The sequence below is a fragment of the Pteropus medius genome, unplaced genomic scaffold, assembly GCF_902729225.1.
Source record: "Pteropus medius unplaced genomic scaffold, Ma_sr-lr_union100, whole genome shotgun sequence".
NCBI classification, from domain to species: Eukaryota; Metazoa; Chordata; class Mammalia; order Chiroptera; family Pteropodidae; genus Pteropus; species Pteropus medius.
Window position 1 is genome coordinate 9795706 of NW_024352786.1, and position 20515 is coordinate 9816220.

Genomic DNA, 20515 nt, shown 5'->3' on the forward strand with positions numbered 1-20515 from the left:
CAGAAATGTGTTTCCATTTTAACTTTCCATAACACCGAATATATTTCAAATGAGCCTTTCTTAGTTAAAAATTATTTTTTCCTACTGTCAAAGCATTACTACATTATAAAACCAAAATGAAGAAAAGGGGAAAATATCACCTGTCGCCCCACCTCCCAACTTCCATAGAATAGCAATGTTTCCTTTGTATTTTTTCTCCACGTATATGTCTCCATGTATATTTTTTTCCATAACATAATCTGAGTAGTCACAATAAAATATCCATATTTGGTTAGTATTCCGAAACCTTTCCAAAATCTACCCCTGTATCCAATAGGCACCAAGCACCCTCTATGAATCAAAAACCCTGTGCCAGGTCCTAGAACCATCACAAGACAGTGTCCCTGCCTTTGCTGAGCTTACTCTGTGTTTTAGGAATGTGCCCCTAATGCTTGCAGTGGCTGGGCACACTGAAGTGGCTGCGGGAGTGCATGGGGCCTCTCTCTCCAAGGTCAGCTCACTACATACCACAAGTCTAAGGTCCCTGGCGAGCCCAGCAATGGCTCAACAGTCTTTCCTCCAGGACACCTTGACTTCTGGCTGCTGAGCTGTGTGACAACTATTTTGCTCTAAGAATCTCAAATTCTTTCCTAGTGAGTAAATATATTAATCGAACTTCTTTCCTAGTAGAGGAATCTTTGTCAGAAGGTCAGTCAGCTTATAGCCAAGTATTTCTGGTAATAACAGATTTACACACTTGCCCCCACACAATTTCACCTGCTTTTGGATAACCATTAACTTAAAAAGCTAATGAGCCTCAATACTTTTGTTGGCCCCATTCCCCACCTCCCCTCAGCCCAGATAACATCCTGCGTGGGTCCCTGCTGCCGTACTGGTACCACGCTTCTCTCATCCCTCCCTGGATGGGCTACCATGGGCTGAGCCAATCAGCTCTCAAAAAAACTGGAATAAAACCAGACTAGCAGTCAGATAACTGGACGCCTCTGGAGCTAAGGGGTCAAACAGGCTTGGAGACTGGCATGAGCACACACCGTGACGAGCAAGCTGGGAAAGATGGTGTATAGAATAAAAAAGAGACCAGAAGAAAAAAGAATTACATGGTCCCAAAGAGAGGGAGACTTCCTTGGCTCCTGACAACCTCCTAGTTTCCAGCTCTTACCCTTATCTTGATTTCTATAAGCCGCCTCCTGATTAAGCTGCTTGAGTCGCTTTGTTTCTTACAAGTTAAACATCACTGACTGAGAGAGCCTCACACTGACCTGCTTCCTGAGCATTCTCTGCGCACCACCTACGCACACTGGGCATCTGCGGATAAACAACTTCCTCTCAATAGAATGGAAACTGGTTGAATGGGCGTGAAGAAAACATAATTAGGGAAAACAAACAGGTTGGCGACACTCACTCGGGGCTGGTTTGATGGAAAGGGAAGTGAACGTGGGTATGACAACCAAGACTCTGGTCCGTTCGACCACGAACTGCCTGTGTGACCTTAAGTGGGTCCCTTTCCCTCTCTGAGTGTCAGTTTCTTCATTGGTACAACAAGGAATTTGGGACAGATGACTTTCAAAGTCTCCACTTGCTTTCAGGATTCCTTGAAAGCAGTGGACTCAACACCTCCTATACATTCAGTAACAATGTTTTTTAAAAACTATGTGGGTTGTGGAAAATCTTGCCTATGCCCAAAGTTTACCACTTCAGTTAGGAGACGATGCAACACAAGCGCCTTGTGGTTGAGTGACAGAGTCACTCAAGGCTAAGGGAGACCTCTAAGAGGTTCTCATCTCGAACAGCACGTCCAAGAGAAATTTCTGGGATGAGAGAAATGCTCCAGAACTGTGCTCTCCAATACAGTGGCCACTAGCCACATGCGGTTCTTGAGCACCTGAGATGGGGCTAGTGTGAGGAACTAAAGTTCTCGTCGTTTTAAGTGTAATTAGTTTACGTTTAAGTTTAAATAGCTATATGTGGCTAGTGGCCACTGTATTGACAACACAGATCTAGAGGCTGAGACGAATGACCCTAAGACAAAGTAAACGGCTCTCTAACAGGGACAAACAAAAACCCTTAAGGAACTTCAGGAAGGGAGAGGCGACTATGCCCGAGGAGAAAGAGTGACATCCGAAGCACCTTGAAAGGGTACGTCTGTCGGTGTCTGTCAAAGTACGTGGGCAGATGCCGAGGAGAGGAGGTGAGCGGCTTTCTGGGCGAAGGAAACCATCCATGCAAACCCCTGGCTGCGGGGAGAGAGAGCACTCCGGAGGGCAGGCACTCTGACCGCGCAGTGCTACAATCCCTCGGCTTGCTCCCCCATATCCCTCCTCCCCTGCATCCTTACAACTAGGGATACTGCACAAGGTGACAATGTGCTCAGCCCAACATCAGCATCTCCCAGCCTCCCTTGTAGCTACGAGTGGCCAGATGACAGAGTTCCAGGTGAGACCGAGGGGAACTCTGCTGAGGGTTTCTGCAACAGCTTTGCTCTCTGGATATAGAGGGGTCACCCTTTCTTCCTCATCGCTTCCTTCTTTGTTCTGACTGAAATTTGAGAGGAAGCTTAAGGTGGTGCAGCCATCTTGTGGCCATGAAGCATGCAAGATGATGAAACAGCAAAAATAGAAGGGGTCTGGCCCACTGGTGGCATCATGGGGCCACTGAATCAGCCTTACCTTGCTCTACCATCATCCAGACTTCTTATGTAAGAAAAATTAATCCCTCTTTGCTTATACCAGTGTAGTGAGATTTTTGATACATTCAGTTAGACGCAACCTCTCAATGATGTCAAACCTGGTACCTGGAGGTAAAGGGCTGACAAATGTGGAATTGGCAATGCAGAGAAAATTAAGCAATGAGAAATGAGGAAGAACCTCCAACAGATAAACAGACATCTGGCGACTTGGTTATATGCTGGTAAAACATTGGTCTTGCCTGCTGTACACTGGGACATACAACAGGTGCGGCTGAGACTGCAGTGTTGGAAATGATGGAAGAAAACTTCCAGAATGTGGTGCACATTGGTTTCTGTAAGGGAGAATGACGACTCAAACTACACCAGCCATTTTGCAAGCAGAGACAGAAACAAATACCGCTATGTTACGGCACGTATCCCACCTATGTTCTCTAATCTAAGTCCCATAGTTTGAAGCCTTCCATGGCTGTCAACTGTTTCATTAGCCACCCTGCCCCCACTTACATAAGCCTGGGCAGGAGATAAGGCTGGTGCCAATAGGAAAAAGAAAAATTTCCCCTTAGTAACTGTTCAGGGAAGATGATATTGCAAAAACAAATCCCCCGAAAGCCGAATCCACAGAGGTAAGACTATAACCTCCTCATCATGGGAACTGTCCTGCATTGAAAGTTCTCTAGCTAGCACACCTGGACAGGAAATGAACCGCAATACTTCAACTTTCTGTGGAAAACCTATTACTATTCTCTCAAGTGGAAAATGCATAGTTTGGTACTATAAATTATTTCAGAATTGTATCAGACCATAATTACAGTGTCCTACTTTGATAAATGTGTATAATCTTGTTAGTACTCATTCTGCAAACATTTTCATTTATATGAAAGTAATAAATTTACTTGGAAGAAAATCCATTTACAAAAAATTCCATGCAATTTAATGCATCCCTTGGCTTTATCCCAGGATTTTACAAAAATCCTGAGTTGGCCTAGTAGGCCAACAGCTGTAATTTTGGGGGCTGCTAGTTTATGTCTAGGGAAAAACACACAGCTTTGCCACCTCCGGGAGATATACATTCATCCATTTAAATAAATGAAATGAACAGTAACCATTACGCTAGGAAAATTCTGTTTTTTAAAATTAGGATTGCCAATAAATAATGCCTAATATTAGCAAGAGCTAACAGTTAATTCCAGGATACTTCCAACGTAAAAACTGCTCTTTGATGCAGCCTATCACCACACAAACACTAACTTAAGTGCATAAACCAGTCAAGCCTTAATAATTTATTTCTAAAACTGTCAACAGTTCATTACTGTCACTAACAGACTGGATTTAGAATCTAACCAAATCGTAGCTATGTGAACGAAGTGCTGTGGGAACCATGGCACATTGTTCAATATTTCTAGCCTCATCTCTAAACTAATGGGCAGTAGTACCTACCACACAGAGTGCGAAGTGAGAATTATCATCTAACTGTGTAAAAGTGCAAACGCTAAATGCTTAATACATGAGAAAGATAATTACAGTGACTACTTTTAATATCTGATTAGTTTTGTTGCAAAGAAAATAGGATTTGTTGGCTGTTTCACAATCTGCCGGAGAACAAATTTCTAATTTTCAATCTGTTTATTTTACTCACAACCACTCAGGGCCTTGTTTTGGCTGTAGTTTAAATCAGAGTAGGATGTACCCATGCCTAACAGCAGCTGCAGTATAAGAAATTCAAAGGACCTCAAAGTGCAATATTCAAAACTGCAGTGTCAGCATCACCTGGAAACTCCGTAAGAAGTGAAAATTCTCAGGCTCCACCAAGAGAATTCCATCTCCACATTGAGAAACTTCAAGGGTGAGGCCCAGCAATTTGTGCTTCCCCAAGTTCTCCAAGGGATTGTGGGCATATTCAGTTGGAGAACGGCTGAAAGAAACATGGCCCTGTGACCACCCCCAGAGATAGGGACAGCTGTGCGAGCCCTGAGGGTGGCTCCCTTCACCCCTCACCTACCCAGGCACTTTTGAGGGCAAGAGAGAGCCTCCTGCACCCTCCCCCTCAGCCTGGAGCAGAGGAAAGGCAGATGAGGCCAGCCAGCAGGGGAGCCCCGTGCTGGGGGGACTGAACCTCACCCGCTCCCACTGATCTAACCATCCTCATGGTCAGAATCACAGGCAACAATGCGAAGCACCCCAGAGAAGGGGGTTCCATGCCAGCTCGCCATTAAAACCCTCCTTTTACACACGTCCACACAAAAACATGTACGTGAAAGCTCGTAGCAACACTAATCATAACAGCGAAGAGGCAGACACAACCCAAATGTCCATCAACTGGTAAATGGATAAACAAAAGGCGTCTGAGGTCTCTATTACACTGGAATATCAAATGACCATAAAAAGGAATGAAGCACTGATATACTCTATATGATTAACCTTGAAAACACTGTGCCAAGTAAAAGAAACCACATACAAAGGACCACATATTGCATGACTCCATTTACACAAAATGTCCAGAATAGACACTTCTATAGAGACAGAAAGATGAGTGGTTGCCCAGGGGTGGGTAGGTGGGGGGAGTGGTTATGAGAAGTGACAGCTATGGGTTTCTTTCTGGAGCGGGGACAAAAAATGGTTTAAAATTGGATTGTGGTGATGGTTGTACAACCTTGTGACTATAGAAAAAGAATTGTACACTTAAATGGGAACATTGTATAGTATATGAATTACATCTTAATATAGCTGTTTTTTAATCAAAACAAAACAAAATCCCTTCCTTTGGAGGACTCCTTCCCTTCCTCAGGGCTAATCTAACTTCCGGGCGGTGCTGTCCAGGTTGCCTGAGCAGGCTGCAGGGAGCAGCGAACAGCTGTGGGGAAGGAGGGCCAGGGAGAGGTGGCAGCGGCGAGCAAGCACCCAGGATGAAATGCTTAGGGAGGCGGCATTCTCGAGGCCATGGAAGTGCAGGGGCAGGACTTGCAGGGCCCTGGAAGTGGTCACCTCCTTAAATTCTGTACCCAGGACACCTGCCTGCCTCACCCTAGTCCTGCCCTGACTTTGAGGTGGCTTCAAGTTCAGACATGTCTACAATTTTATCCTCCTGAAAATATTTTCAAACTACTACTTCAATGGCTCCATCGTGCCTACAGATTAAAGTTCAAAGGTAACAGATCAAGATCTTCCACTATGGACTTCAATCCCGCTGTGGCACAAGCACAGGCTCCGGAGGGACCCCAGATGCTGGAAGTGGGGATTCACACCCCTTCTGACTTCAGGGCCTCCGGTGCCCAAGCCCTCAGCTCTTCCTACCAAATAGGTTGAGATGATGTCTTTGTATCCCCAACAACCCTTATCTCCAGCCTTTGTACCCAGTGTAGGCCCTGACTATTTAACAACCCAAAGGTTCATGAGGAAAAAGCTTGATCGATGCTAAATTACAACTGTTATCAAGCACAAAAATAGCAAACCAAAGTAAAACCTTGCCATTCACTGTGGCTTCCTCAACATCTGTAATGATGTCAAGAAGCACAATAAAGGGGAGAAAATCCAGTAGCTTCAAACTGTAGAATTCCATGGTCAGACTGCTGGCTTGCAATATTTCATCTTAAACCTGGTCTTTATCCATTACAGAAAAAGCAAAGTTAGATGGAAAATAAATTTAAAACAACCTTAAAAAGCCATGTGTCTCTGGCAACTGGGGACCATTTTGTCTTCCTTATTTTGCCCACTCCCTAAAACATTATTGAAAAAGAAAGAAAAACACCTCTATTTTAGAAGGGAGCTCTCCATTCAAACAAGTTAAAAATGAGCAAGGACAATACATACAGTAACAAAATAAGACCAAAAACAAAAATACAGGATAAAAAAAATAAGAAGCACATTTTCCTGGGACTAGGGCGGGCAGGGGAAGCAGTCATGAAAACACAGGGAGCAACAGTGCCACCAAGTGGTGATGGTGTCTCAAGTCACCCTCTGATGTCTAAACCAGTGGTCTCAATTGGGGCAGCAATCAGAATCCTTTGGGAGAGTTTAAAAAGAAAAAAAAAAAAAACGAGGCTCAGGCCTCATCCCCAACGGACTGACTCAGTGAGGCACAGAACAGAGGGGCAGGTGCAGCCATATTTTAAACATTTCCCCAGATGACTCTGGTGCACAAGTGAAAATTGAGAACCAGGGATCAAAACAAAAGGTCATGCAGATCACTACGATGCTTATATTTTAAGTTTTACTTGGTGATACAAGTTTTACTTACCATTTACTTATAAGGTATTCTACTTACATTATCCATTAAAATTTCCTAATGATATATAAATTCTTGAAAATTTGGCTATGTACAACACAAAGAGATCGACAACAGTGTCTATATTATTCACAATAATATAAAATAGTCATTATCAAAATTAAGATTATATTCCTTAGTTTTAGTATTATTAGCATCTTAGTAATACTAGATATTAGATTCACATCTAACATCTAATCCAATAGGCTTAATCTTATCATAAATTGCCACACTAACAGTTATACTCAAAAGACGAAAATCCTTAGAACTGTAGTCTTACTGAACTATTTGCTTATACAATGGGTTTCAAATCAATAAATCTTAACTATATCAGATGAGTTTTCCTTTCTTTTTTTTCTTTTTAACTAGACATGTAAAGCCTGGATATTTCTATTGTTGGTGAAGTCTATAAACGCACAATGTAATCTGAAATGCTCAAATAAAACGTATTAGACTAAGACTAAAGTTGCTCCTTGGCACACAGAGGTAAATAAAGGATCCTTCCCCCATCCCATAGTGGAGAGTTACCTAAAAAATGATTTAACAAACAAGAATTATCTTCTGTATGATACAGTAAGAAGAAAAAGTGTGGAATATTTCTCTTGCCAAGTATCTAATCAGAAGTTGATTTTCAGCACTTTTTGCAGGCCAGACAATTAAGTCGGAGCCCACAGCTAAGAAAAACATCACACGTTCCATGCCCCATGTGCCACCCAAGAGACAAACCATCCCCGGAAAATAAAACGGCAGGAAAGAAGAAGAGCGCCCTATGCTTGGTTTCATTTGGCACATTACCTGATTTGGTAGGAAATTCACAGATGTTAAGAAATCAGCCTCCCACCCCTGCGTACTCCAAGCCCAATGCTGATGCGGAGGGTGGGAGGGCAACTGACCGAAGGCAAGTCCATATATTAAAAGGCTCTGAAAGGTGTTGATGCTGGGCCAACAGGGAGACACATGGATGGACTGAGAACACAGGCTCAACACAGCTGCCTATGGGGAACCTCCAGTGGGAAGGAGCTGCATGACAGGAAGTCCACACGCAGGGCCACGCCCAGGGATCATGGTGCCCATCTCTGGGGCAGCCCAGGGCTGTGTGTGGTTCAGAGCATGAGCTTTGGAGCGTGAACCCACGAGCTCCAGTCCTGCCTCTGTCGCCCACTAGCTCTGTGGTTTGGGAAAAGTGATTTAAGCCCCTCCATGATTCTGCTCCCTCATCTGTGAAAAGAGTGCAATAAAAATGCAGACTGTCATAAAGGTGACTGGGAATTTGAGGAAATAATTCATGTAAAGTACTTACCACAAATAAAGGCATAATAAGTTATTATTATTATACCAATTCAGTCTTAAATGCTTTTATTCCCTCTTCTCTCTCTCTCTCATATACAAAGTACCTACAATATAATATAAAATTCAGATAGCATCTAATTTTAATAAGATAGCATAAAGGTCAGGTGCCTATTGAGAAACAGGAGAATGAAAAGAGAGTTAAGAAATCACAAACAAATATTGTTTTAAGAATCTGAGCAATTTACTTATCCTTGAAAAGCTATAAAGCCTGTGTAGACATGAGGAATCTGATGATGAAGATAATGAGTAAATAGATGCTAGAATTTGCTACGAGGACATAAATGCTATGGGAAAAAACTCAGGATAAGATTAGGACTGTCTGCTGGTAGGAGGGGGAGGGTGCATTTGAGACAGTGGCCAGAAGGGCATCATTGAAAAGGCGATTTTAAGCGATGCTCTGAAGCAAGTGAGGCCGTCAGTCATGGGAGTACCAGGGACGAGCTGCCCATGCAGAAGGAACCGCTCATGCAAAGGCCTCAGGGAGGCGCATGTGTGGCGAGAATGAGGAGCCCCAGCAGGAATCTTTGTCAGCAAGGAAAGGTGGGTGATGTCTGGTGGTGCTCCCCAATCTCAGCACACCCGCCTGCAGATGACAGTGGGAAAACTGACAGCAGCCAAATAGTCTGGGGCCTGAAAAAATTGGAGATGATTAGGAACTAAGAATGGCAGGAACAGTGTTTCAGTATTTATGCATGGCTCTGCTGTGCTCAGCACTTTTACCAATTAAAGACACTGAGGGCATGGCTCGTCAACTTTACAGTTCTCTACAATGTACCTACCTGCTCACCGGAATCAAGCTTCAAAACTAGCCCAAAAGGACTGGCCAAAACGGATGCTGTAACACTTCACAGGTATGAATTGTTTGGGGGGAAAAGCCTTTGGAAAGCCCTTTCTTAGAGCAGCTAGAACTGAGTCCAATTTGAAAATAGAGTTCATGGCCCAAAGGATGAGCTACCACAAGAGTCAATAACGGGAGTTAATTACTTAAAGCAGAAACGGAGCATGAAGGTGACGCTGCATTAGGGCACGGAAGCCGCTGGGCGTGAGGAACAGGCGCCCGGTGAGGGCTGGAGACAGGACAGCATGCTGGGTGCAGGGTTCCCCGGGGCAGGACAGAGTGTGTTCACAGGACGGGGTTTTGCCTAGAGGGGATTCAACAGCAAAACCGTGTGAGGATGAAGGGACAATGGCCATCCGCTTTAAAGGAAGCAGCTGCTTCTACGACCCTCTGCCATCTGAAGAACAGGAACTGGAAGCCAGTGTGTTCCGTGTGGCTTCAGAGACCAAAACGGAACCAAGGGACGGAATGACAAGGAGCAGGACTCGGCTCAGTCCATGAAAGATCAATGAAAACTCGGAACTGTTCTAAAATGGGACAGGCTGATTCACACTGTCCTCCACGGCCTTACTACGTTCCTGGCCACCACGCCAAGCATTTAAAATGCATTATCGCTGCACATTATACATTTAAATACATTAAATACACTATCGCACTGCAATCGCCACAACAGCTCCCTGGGTGGTACAGCTTACCGCAGTACTGGGGCACTATTTTTAAACATCGAAACTCCACTTCTGAGTTACTGCTGTTCTGTCGTTCCAGCCACAAATCACAGTTCAGTTCTCCCGCCTGGGCTTCCCTCCGGCCCCTCCCCCACGCCCCCCCAGCCCTGCCCACGCCCCCCACAGGGCGCTGCCCACGACCTGGGAGGGGGAGCCGTCTGCAGCGGGTGGGCCGCCCCGCCGGGGCGGGGGAAGAGCGAGGCACAGCCATCCTGCTCACGCCGGCAGTGAGAAGCCAAAACCCTGGTCACTTGGTCCAGCAGTTCCTCCGAGGGGCTCCGTGAGGCAGGAGGGTGCGGGAGAGCAGCGACCCCACGGCGCCCCCTGGGGAGGGGCTGAGGGAAGAGACGGTCAGAGCCGGGAGCACCAAAGGGACTGCCACACGGTGGGAGGTGACTTTATACTGGAAACGTTCGCTTCACTGACTTTCTAATCTTATGAATTCCGAAAGCTTTTTTTTTTTTTAAGTCAGTAAAAACATTAAGCTCCCTTATCTCAATCAGTATGGCAGGAGGCATAATTAATCCTGTGTCACAGGTAAGAAATGTAGATGGCCTGTTCTAGCGCCAGGCTGGCTCCGCTCCTGGTTTCAGAAGGGGACCCGCCAGTCCTTCCCTGCCAGCACTTCGGTGACCTCCTCAGCCCCTTCCACGCAGAAGAGGCCAGCTTTCTGCTTTCCTACCAGTATGTGGGTGATCATAGGGGCTCTGTCAGGTGGACACTTGAGGACTCTTCTGAGCACTCTTTTGGATACCATTTTCATTGGGGTGCATGGACAATGAAAGTGCTCCGTTCTCAGGGCCCCAGAGACCACAGTGCCCAGGGTTCAGGCTTCTAGAGGGATCTGCTCACTCAGTAATCTGACCTCGGTGGCAACAACCCATTACCCCATCACATTCGTTCCAAACTTTTACCCAACTGCGTCGGCTTGCCCAGAATACACCAAAGACACCTGGCCATTGCAAAAATCATAAATAAGAATGCAACTTGGAATTAAATATCCATCTCTTACAACATTTCCAGACTATGCCAGTGGAAAAGAAAAGCTTCCAAAAAGCGAATGCAGAAAGACACGAGTTATGGTGCTTCCTCTTCCTAGTGCTCAGCCCACGGGGTGACGTGCGAGCACCCTCTCTCACGCAGCCCGCAGCACACTCTGGGTTTTCCAGAGAAGCAAACCTCTGCCAGCACTGACTAATCTTCTGACCCTAGTCCTCAGACACCCACTAGGAGATGCCGGTACCCACCTGGAAACTCACCACACCCCCACATCTGGGAAGAGAGAGGCACGGCGGGGGGGTGGCCTGCAGAGGTCACCAACCGCTTCCGCTTCCTCAGAGGCCAGAGCTGCTTCCCAAGAGCACAGCCCCCCATCCTGGCCCCCCTGCCCTTGCCCTAGCAGACCCCTGTGGCTTAGAAATTCAAGAAGGAGGGAACTGGTTCACACAACCTAGGCCACTGTTTTCTCCAACATGAAAATGAAATCTTTAAAACTAAACTTTCTAAATTGATACAAATTGAAATAACTCAATTTACTGAAAAAAAATTTTTTTTAATCTCACTGAATTGATGAGCCCAGACTTTCTAGTGTTGCTTTACACTGATCCTGCTGGAGAACAACAGTACAGGAAGCTTAACATTGATGCTTCATTCTCAATAAAGGTAACCAAAATAACATTATCACCTTACGTCTGACATTAACTTTACGTTTTCAAAGTACTTTCACATTTATAATTTAATGTAATTCCATGAGATAGGGAGAGTCAACATTACTATAACTGTTTTACGACTAAAGGGACTAAGTGTAAGTGAAGTTATGTGATTTATGTCACAAAGCTAGCTGAAGCCAGATCAGGCTCTTGTTTAATTTGGCAGAGGACTCACTTTTTAAATTAAATATTAAGGAGAATTTTGTGAAAGGAGGGAAAGGGAGAGGCAGAAGAGAGACAGAGAGAGAGAAGAAACAAGAAACTGGGGTGGAGGGTGAGGACAGTGACGGGGGAGGAGGACTGTGGGGAGGAGCCTTCCAACGCCGCCTCCTCCCCCAAGGCAAGTGCATGGAACCTCGCCTGAAGACTCTAGGATTAGCCTGTGCTGCTTCCTAAGAGACACACGAAAGTGTGTCAAGGGACGAGAGTGAATCCACACTACAATCAATTTGAGGAACTCAAGAAATCTTTTGAGGTCTACATTTTTGCTTTGCTTTTTTAAGGAAAAAAAATGTTTTCTAATTAAAAAACATTAATGAGAATAAACATTTATTGTTGAAAGTCTGTGATATCACTGTGCAGAAAAAAAAAATTAATTTTAGAAGAACTACATTTAAACTCATTTTTTACAATACAACTCAACATAAGAAGGCCTAAAGACAGACTTCAGCATATTCTGTATTTCTTTAGGGGCACAAGAAGGATGAACAGACACAAGATAGTCCTCCTGTGACACCAGACTGAGTGACAGCAACTAACCACACACTGAGCATTACAAGTGTGATCAGAACACTAGGATCGGGGGTATCTCTAAAACCACACATACTAAGGTAGTATGTAAGCCTACACTTAGACTGAAGAGAAGGAACAGAGACAAGCTTGGGGACACAATGGGAAGGGAAGGAGGGAAGTGGGGGACATCAGGCAGAGAGCCCCTCAACATACCCATGGGCAGGGTGGTGAGTGATCACAAAAGCTCAGCAGAGGCACCATTTTTAACACAAGGTGTTTGTTACAAACTGCTGAGTCCTGTTTATAGGTTCCCCCAGAATTTGAGGATATAGTTCCAGGCATTGTCATTTGAGCTTCTTACCCAGGGAACCTTAAAATCGGGGGATAATTCTCACTTGAAATCTCATTTCAGCTCTTCTTCCACCAAATGTACTTTTGTTCTGGGTAAAATGCTGGAACCTAGCAGTTTTACTTCAGGGGTGGGCCTTACCTTCATATCGGCTGGGGGAATCGCATGCTTTCTGTGGGGTTGCCACTCGGAGGAATATCTGCTGCCTCCATGAGTGTCTTCGTGTCTTTATGGGGGTCCCACTGGCGTCACCGAGATGGTTGGCTTTGGATTCAAAGTCCCTAAAATAACAAGAGAATTGATTTATGACTTGTGGGAGATATAAACAGATATTTTAGCTTGACTTTTTGTTTTTTTAAACAAAACACTGTATTATCAATTATCTTTGTATAAGAAAACAGATAATCACAGAAGTTAAATCAAGCCCACAGTGGGCCAATAATCCTAAAGCATTGCTTTCTTACTGGACACTTCTCATGAAAAGATATTACATGCCCTCAATTTATTTCTATTATAAAAGATGTTTAAAAAAAATGCTCCACAGATCATTAGCTTCCAACTGGGCCTCTCTTGGTGCCACTTCATCAAAAAGAAATTGTCTAAAGGGGGTACTTCCATCAGAGCCTCAATCTTGCCTGGTTTGTCTGTGGGAATATATTCTCAGCATAGGTCTGTGTCTCTATAGACAACCTCGAAAAATTAAAGCAGTTAAATTACACAGAAACATCAAAGCAATAACTACGTGGTCACTTGCTGATGACTACTGTTTTAACATTTGTATTTTTAAATCTACAAAACAAAGTATATTTATCGATATACATAAATAACATCTAATCATTAATATTCTTCCTCTTCACAGGACAACTTGGGGAAGCCTTTATAATTTACACGTGTGTATGTCTGTGTGTGTGTGTGTGTGTGTGTATACACACACACACACACACACACAGACACATACACCCACGACTAGGCAATCACCTGAACTTACAGACATCCAGTTATGTGCTCACTATCAAGAAACATTGCTATCACTTAGAGAACTGGTTAAGACTCTCTTTAATCTTCTGAAGATAATAACATTTTAATAATAAATCAATCCTAGTTGAAATTAGAGAATAGGTTAACTATACATTTTTTTTTAATTATAGTGACATAGGTTAACAAAATCCAGTATGTTTCAAGTATACAATTCAACAGTAAGGCGCACACACACACACACACATATATATATATATATATATATTGCATTATGTGTTTACCGTAACTGTACATTTTTTAAAATAACATTCAGTAAGACAAAAAGTATAAGAAAGAAGATACAACAGATTTAGCTAAAATGATTTTTTAAATGGCAAAAGAACAGCTGAAAAATCCCTGTATATCTAACAATAATTTAACACTTCTACCAGGCTTGATATAGCTAAATTAAACCCTACCTTTTTGTGTTCATAAAGTCAGAGGTGTTATTTTCATCTACAGGAGCCAGAAATTTTAGAAAATTTGGCACAGAGGAAGAAGAATGAAGTTTTTTCCGCAGGGCATTACGGTAGGAGATGCTGAGAGTTTGGTTGAAAAAAGAGTTTAGGGTAAAGAAAGACAAACACACAAAGTATAAAATATAAGCTTTGAGATAAAAGAAACATTTTGGTTCTAACGCTGAGAAAATTAAACCAGGTAAGAAACTAAAAACAGTTTACAAATGAGATTTAACTTCCATTTTTCAGTCAATAAAGTTCCATCATAAATGAATGGAATCAACTACTTAAAAAACATCAGTCCACTCAGTTATGCAAGATGAATAAATTCTAGAGATCTGCCATACACCCTTGGGCCTATAGTTAACGATATTGTATTTTACACTGTAAAAATGTATTAAGAAGGTAGATCTCTTGTTAAGCATTCTTACGATAAAAAAAAAAAAAAACAATAATAAAAATTCAGTCCATCTTCCAAAATGACACTTCTTTCAAATTGGAAAAATAATTTTCTAAATGAACGAGGAAGGTTCTGACATGGCACAAACCGCAGTGTACACAGTCAAACTCACCTTTGTTAACGTGTGTGTGTGTGTGTGTGTGTGTGTGTGTGCACATGCACACGTGCGCACTAAGACGAAGGAATGTGAGAATAAGTTTACAAAAATGGCTTCCCATCAAGACCTGTTTTCATAATAATTTTGAGAAACATTAATAGGAAAATTAAGTCAGTTTGAATGATAGACTGAAAATAAAACCAAAAACAGATACACGTGCACGTGCACACACACACAGGCACGCACGCACACACACACACACACACGCAGTGGCCCCAGGTTCTCTCCATTCAGCACAGCCCCTCTGCAGTGAACCACCTGGGAAGACAAACGACACTGAACTTGCCATGCGAGTGTGCTCACCTCTTTGGCACGGCACTCCCACTTTGTTCTCCACTCGAGTTATGTTTTAGGTACTTAAAAAAATTTGGCGAGGAGGCGGAGGGGTTAAGACGAGGTGGAGGAGCAGGAGCTGAAGGCCCTGAGCAACTTTTAGACTTGTCAACAGGTGGATGATTCCCACTAAATAGCAATTAGAGAGAAAGCACGGGCGGGGGGTTAGAGGGAGAGAGGGAGGAATACTGAGGGGGAGCACTGAGGACACAGGAGAGCATGGATACGGTACTGGTGTCTCGCTGTTTCTATAGGAACATCACAGAGGTAGAGGGCTGCTTTTCACTTCGCTTCTGCATCTCAACTCTCATTGGCAAAGGCAGTTTTTAGTAAAGGAAAAAAAGAGTATTGTAAAAGGTCATTCTTGATCATTTCCCACATATCCCTACGCCCTATAGTACCGTTTCCTCTATTCCCTTTTTAGGAACTGACAGGGGAAAAATTTTTAATTAAAACAAAAACAAAGGAAAGCAAAACAAAATCCAGGGTTTTAAAAATATATCTCTCTTCAAAATGAACAATAACCTGCCCTGAATGTCAGTGGCTCATTTCCTGTACAGAAATGAGAAGAATCCACATGGGTGCGGGAGGGAGGGAGGCGCGGAGGGCTGGGCACTTCCCCCTCCTTCTCAGCACCTATGTCCGGCACCATCCATCAGGAAGCTTGTTATTGGGGCAGAAGGGGGACGCACTGTCAGGGACACTGATTTCTCACCACGGATGCCCTGTGTGAAACAGCAGCCTCAGCAAGAGGACTAGGGATCTCTAGACGGGAATGTCTGCATGGTCACTGAAGGTGCCAGAAATCGAGGGGCAGAGGCGAGAGCACAGTGGAGAGGCAGACGAGAAGTACGCACACGGCATGTACACAGGGCTTCCAGAAACATTACAAGAACATCATAAGGCCTCGAACTATGCTTGTCTCTAAAATGTCATATTGTTCAATATTAGCTTCTAAAGTCTGTCCTGCTGGAAGGTCAGAGTTACCCAGCCCAATTCCAAAGAGCCAGCCCAACTATTTTCAACTCTAGAGAGCTGCCAGGCAACCCTGTGTCTGCGGTTACTAATACTGTGCTGCACACTTAAAAAGTGCATTAAGAGGGTGGCTCTTTTGTTAAGCATTCCTACCAGAATGAAAGAAAAACAAAAAATCAACAAACGCAGTCTTTTGAAGACTGTCAGTCACATCATTGTTAAGCTGTCACTTCTTCACTGGAAACATTTCAAACACTGCCATGCGAAATCTCCATTATCCGTGTATGACCTGCACTGACACACGTCCTGTGGCTTCTGTTGTCATCAGTCAGGAGAAGGCAGTGACTGTAGGTAGGTGTGGCCACATGTTTACGAGGTGAGGGATTATAAAAGATTTTTAAAGTCGTTTTTAAAGATAACTCCATGACCATTTATGGCCTCTGAGACTCGGGGTCAAATGAATTGCCAAAGAACTCCAGAAGGCACAGAGAGAACTTCTGTTACCATATTCTGTTACCATATCTCTATAACCAGGAAATTCCAAGTGCTCATTAGAGCCCAATTAATAAATTAGATCTTATTGGAAGAATCTAGAATTCTTACACTCAAGGATTTTAGAAAACATCTATTCCAATTTTGTCATACAGAGATTTAAGCGAGTTTGCCCAGGTCACAACCAGTTCCGGACAGAGCTAGGACCAGAACCCCAAGGCCGCTGCAGCCAGCACAGCGTCCACGCCATCCCCCACGCTCAGCTCGGTATTGACCCCTGCATCTCTGTCCCGCCACGGAAATGGTCCAGGTTCTCCGGGGAGCAGACTCACCTGCTGTCCCACCTGCTGCTTTTCCTCAAACCAGAAGCTAAGTTCCAAAGTCGATACTGCCCCTCATGTTGCTTGAGTGATTATTATTATACCTTGTTAAGGGCCATTTCTGCTCAGTTTTACCTGCTTCCTCACAATACATGTTTCCCAAAGGGGGAGGAGGGAGGAATGTGTTCCTGCTTCAAGTTTTATCTTTTTTAAGCCAAGAATAAAACCTGACTCAGTTTCTCTTTGACCACCCCGCCAAAAAAAAAAACAAAAAACACCTGCGATGCACATACCTGGTCAGTAACAGGTATGCCCTAGCTATTTGTACAACAAATTTACATTTTAAACAAATCTTACTTTTGTTCATGAGGCGTCTCTGTGCTCACTGAGTGATACCTCATTAGTTTGCGTTGCGAGACCCCTGGAGACCCCTGAGCAGGTTCTGGAGATTCCTGGCATTCTGCAGGGAGGTGACTCAGGGTGTTGGCGCGCCTCCTGAAGCCCTGCTGCAGCGAGAGCGAAGCCGGCTCTTCTGCGGGGTGGCTCTCTGAGTCACTGGACAGGTCGTCCGAGGAGCTGAGGAGCCCGAAGGAGCTCTCGGGGACAAGCAAGGCCTCTTTTTCACACACAGATGGCTCCTGGCAGCAGAGAGACAGCAGATCAGACACGTCACATGGAATCACAAATCTCTAATCCCAGGGGCAGGAAAACGTTTCAGTATGTGAGCACATCTGATTATAATGCCACCTAGAGGCCACCAAAATATATAAGGAAACAAAAGTTCCTTAAATGTCTGCTTCTCAGGGATAAGATGCTTAGTTTATAGCTTGCTGAAAAGATAGGAAACTGCCCAAACACAAGCATGAAAGACATAAACTGTAACTGTTCTAAACAAAACCAAAACAGTTCCCTCTCTCTAGAAAACACAACTCTTTACTACTGGTTATAAGAAGTATAATGAGTGTTGGATAACTTGCCTGCACTGTCTAAACAAATCGAGTTCTTTCTCTCTGCCAAGTGTGTTCATATATGTTATACCCGCATTTTATGGCTCTCTCTGAATCTGTTTTACTGTTAAGATTTAACTTGGCAATCTTGAGGGTTAAAAATTATATCCTATATTATCCTCAGAATATGGAAAATCTCTAGGCATTTATTGCCACCATTCAGGGCCAATCAGCTTCTTTCTACACCTCAGTTTCCTCATCTGTAAAAGGGTATAGTGAAAATTTATCTCACTGGGCTTCAGAACTAAGCAAGATAATATAACAGAAAGTACTCTGTTCACTGTAAAATATTATACAAATGTTATTTTTTGTTAGGTACTCAATGAACTTACTGAGTGGGTATGCAAGTATCTGTTGAGAATCATGACAATATTTTAATGTCGCAGGCTTTCAAGATGCATACTTTTCCAAAGGCATGAACTACTACCACTCCTGCAAGCCAATGCTTAACACTGCACAAAGGATTTGGTTGGTGGCCAATATATTTTCTCAAATCAGAAAATATAAAATAAAAGGAAATGTACCAGCTTGTCTCTACTGAAATTGCTAGAAGGTATAAACAAATCAACATGAAAAGAGTAAAAAGGAATGAACATATCTAATGGTAGATTGGAAAATCTAAATTTTATCTGTTTACTTGCTATATAGTTGAGTGCCTTTTAGATCAGGGGGCCCCAGCCTCCAGGCTGCAGACCGGTACTGGTCTATGGCCTATTAGGAACTGCACTGCACAGCAGGAGGTGAGTGGTGGGCCAGTGAGTGAAGCTTCATCTGTATTTGCAGCCGCTCCCCAGCACTAGCATCACCGCCTCAGCTCCACTTCAGAACATCAGGCATTAGAGTCTCACAGGAGCACCAGTCCCTGGCACCAAAAAGGTTGGGAACCACTGTTGTAGATGACAGGTATTAAGGATTTTAATTTTAAAAAATTAAATTTATGTTTATTGAGGGAAGAGGTTATATACACTTAATTTTGTAGGCATTAGAGAGGAAAAGCTTAATTTCCAGCACATTATGAAATGTTAATTACTCTAAACATAGCTGAATTTTTTTATTCTTCAGGATTGTACAGTTTCAAAGATTCTTTTAAGGATTTAAAATTTGTCTAAGACAATACATCACAGCAAACAATCTTGATCACACAAACCTGTTCATCTCAATTCTCATTAATAACCCTCCAAATTATGTGAAAGAGCTAACCCTTAGCTTAACCATACATCTGAAAGGGCCACTCAAATGTTCAGCTTCTATGCAAGATGATCGATTTACTGGAAGAGATCCAACTGTATAAAATGTGTACCTTTACAACAGTTTCTCAAACTCAGGATGAAAAAAGATGTGTGAGTCCATACAAAGATACACATCCAATACACAAAGGTGATTTCTGAAAAGGTGCCTTTCTCTTAGAATTACCATATAAATTCAAGCTATGTGTATATGCCTAGATTTGTGTTTTGGAGAAAAATTTTAAAACAAGCAGAAGTCTTACTAGAGAAGTCACCTGAGTGATATGACTTATACAAAGCATCTTTATGTGCACAGATCTATCTAAAACGCCTTCTTCCCTGTCCACTCACAGATGCAGTTCCTATACTTCCTTCAAGATTTAATCCAAAAGCATCATTGCCCCCTCCCCAAGATTTTTCTGGTTCCACTGACCAAAAATAACTCCCCTTTCTCTTGCTCCTGGGACCACTAGGTTACCACCGTCTCCTATTCAAACTCTTAGGGCTCCTACCACGCTCTACTTGATGCTGGTGTTACTTTTGGATCTGTCATCTCTCTCCTTCCAGGCAAGTTCCTATAGGGCAGGGGCTCTGTCCTGGTCATCTGCACACAGCAGATAAACCATAATGTTTCCAAACTTGAAATGAATCACGAGCTAGATGGAAGGCAGAAAGCGCTACATTCCACTAGATTTTAACTTGGAAAATCATATTCAGAAGACTGGTGTCTAGGACCTCACTCCCCCAAGTGGGTCCACAGAGCAGCAGCATCAACCTCACATGGAGCCTGTCAGCATTTCAGGCCTCCCTTCAGGCCTACTGAATCGGAATCTGCATTTTAACCTGAACCTCCATTAAAGAGGCACCTCAGAACTTAAGAAGCACTCATCTAAGGTAGTGTTTCTCAAACTGTAGACTATAACACAGTAGGCAGTGATATCAACTTAGTAGTCTGCCATGAACATTATTTAAATAAAATAGAACAGGAAATACCAGTACATATCACATGTTATTTATAGTTAATACTGTAAATTTGTGAAATTTTAGCTTAATTTTGTGTGCATATTTAAGTGTATGTGAACCATTTTGCAATGGTAAATGTTTCTTGCTGTTGGTTACTGGTCTACAAACTCTGAAAGCCACACGCCCAGGAGGGATGTGGTATGGAGCTGGCCACCTCCCAAATTCCCTTTTTCTTGCATCTGAAGCACTCTGGTAGCAGAAGGAAGGCCGAACTCCCCAGCGCAAAACCCCAAATCCACAGTTTGGTGGCTAAAAAGCAGAACTAACCAAGTTTAAATATTCTTCTATGTCTAGAAAGCAAGAAATTAAAACAAGGACAGAGACACAGGTTCATTACCAAAGGGAACCCACTGGCTAGCTCATTGTCACCAAGCTGTGCTTGGTGGCAGATGTGAGG

The 20515-nt window shown here is 43.3% G+C and overlaps 1 protein-coding gene across 8 annotated transcripts in view; it reads right to left on the reverse strand.

Annotated features, from left to right (window-relative positions):
* TBC1D1 (TBC1 domain family member 1) overlaps nucleotides 1–20515 on the reverse strand; it is a 200328-nt gene that overhangs the window by 60514 nt on the left and 119299 nt on the right. For 3 of the 8 annotated variants that reach the window (XM_039848785.1, XM_039848784.1, XM_039848790.1), the window contains 4 exons: nucleotides 17220–17500; nucleotides 15046–15204; nucleotides 14087–14206; nucleotides 12792–12931 (listed from right to left, as the gene is read on the reverse strand). In XM_039848785.1, coding sequence (XP_039704719.1) covers nucleotides 12792–12931; nucleotides 14087–14206; nucleotides 15046–15204; nucleotides 17220–17500 — 700 coding nt within the window. Of the gene's footprint in view, nucleotides 1–10001; nucleotides 10135–12791; nucleotides 12932–14086; nucleotides 14207–15045; nucleotides 15205–17219; nucleotides 17501–20515 lie in introns of those variants that run through there. The other 5 variants (XM_039848786.1, XM_039848787.1, XM_039848789.1 and 2 more) reach the window with 5 other exon arrangements.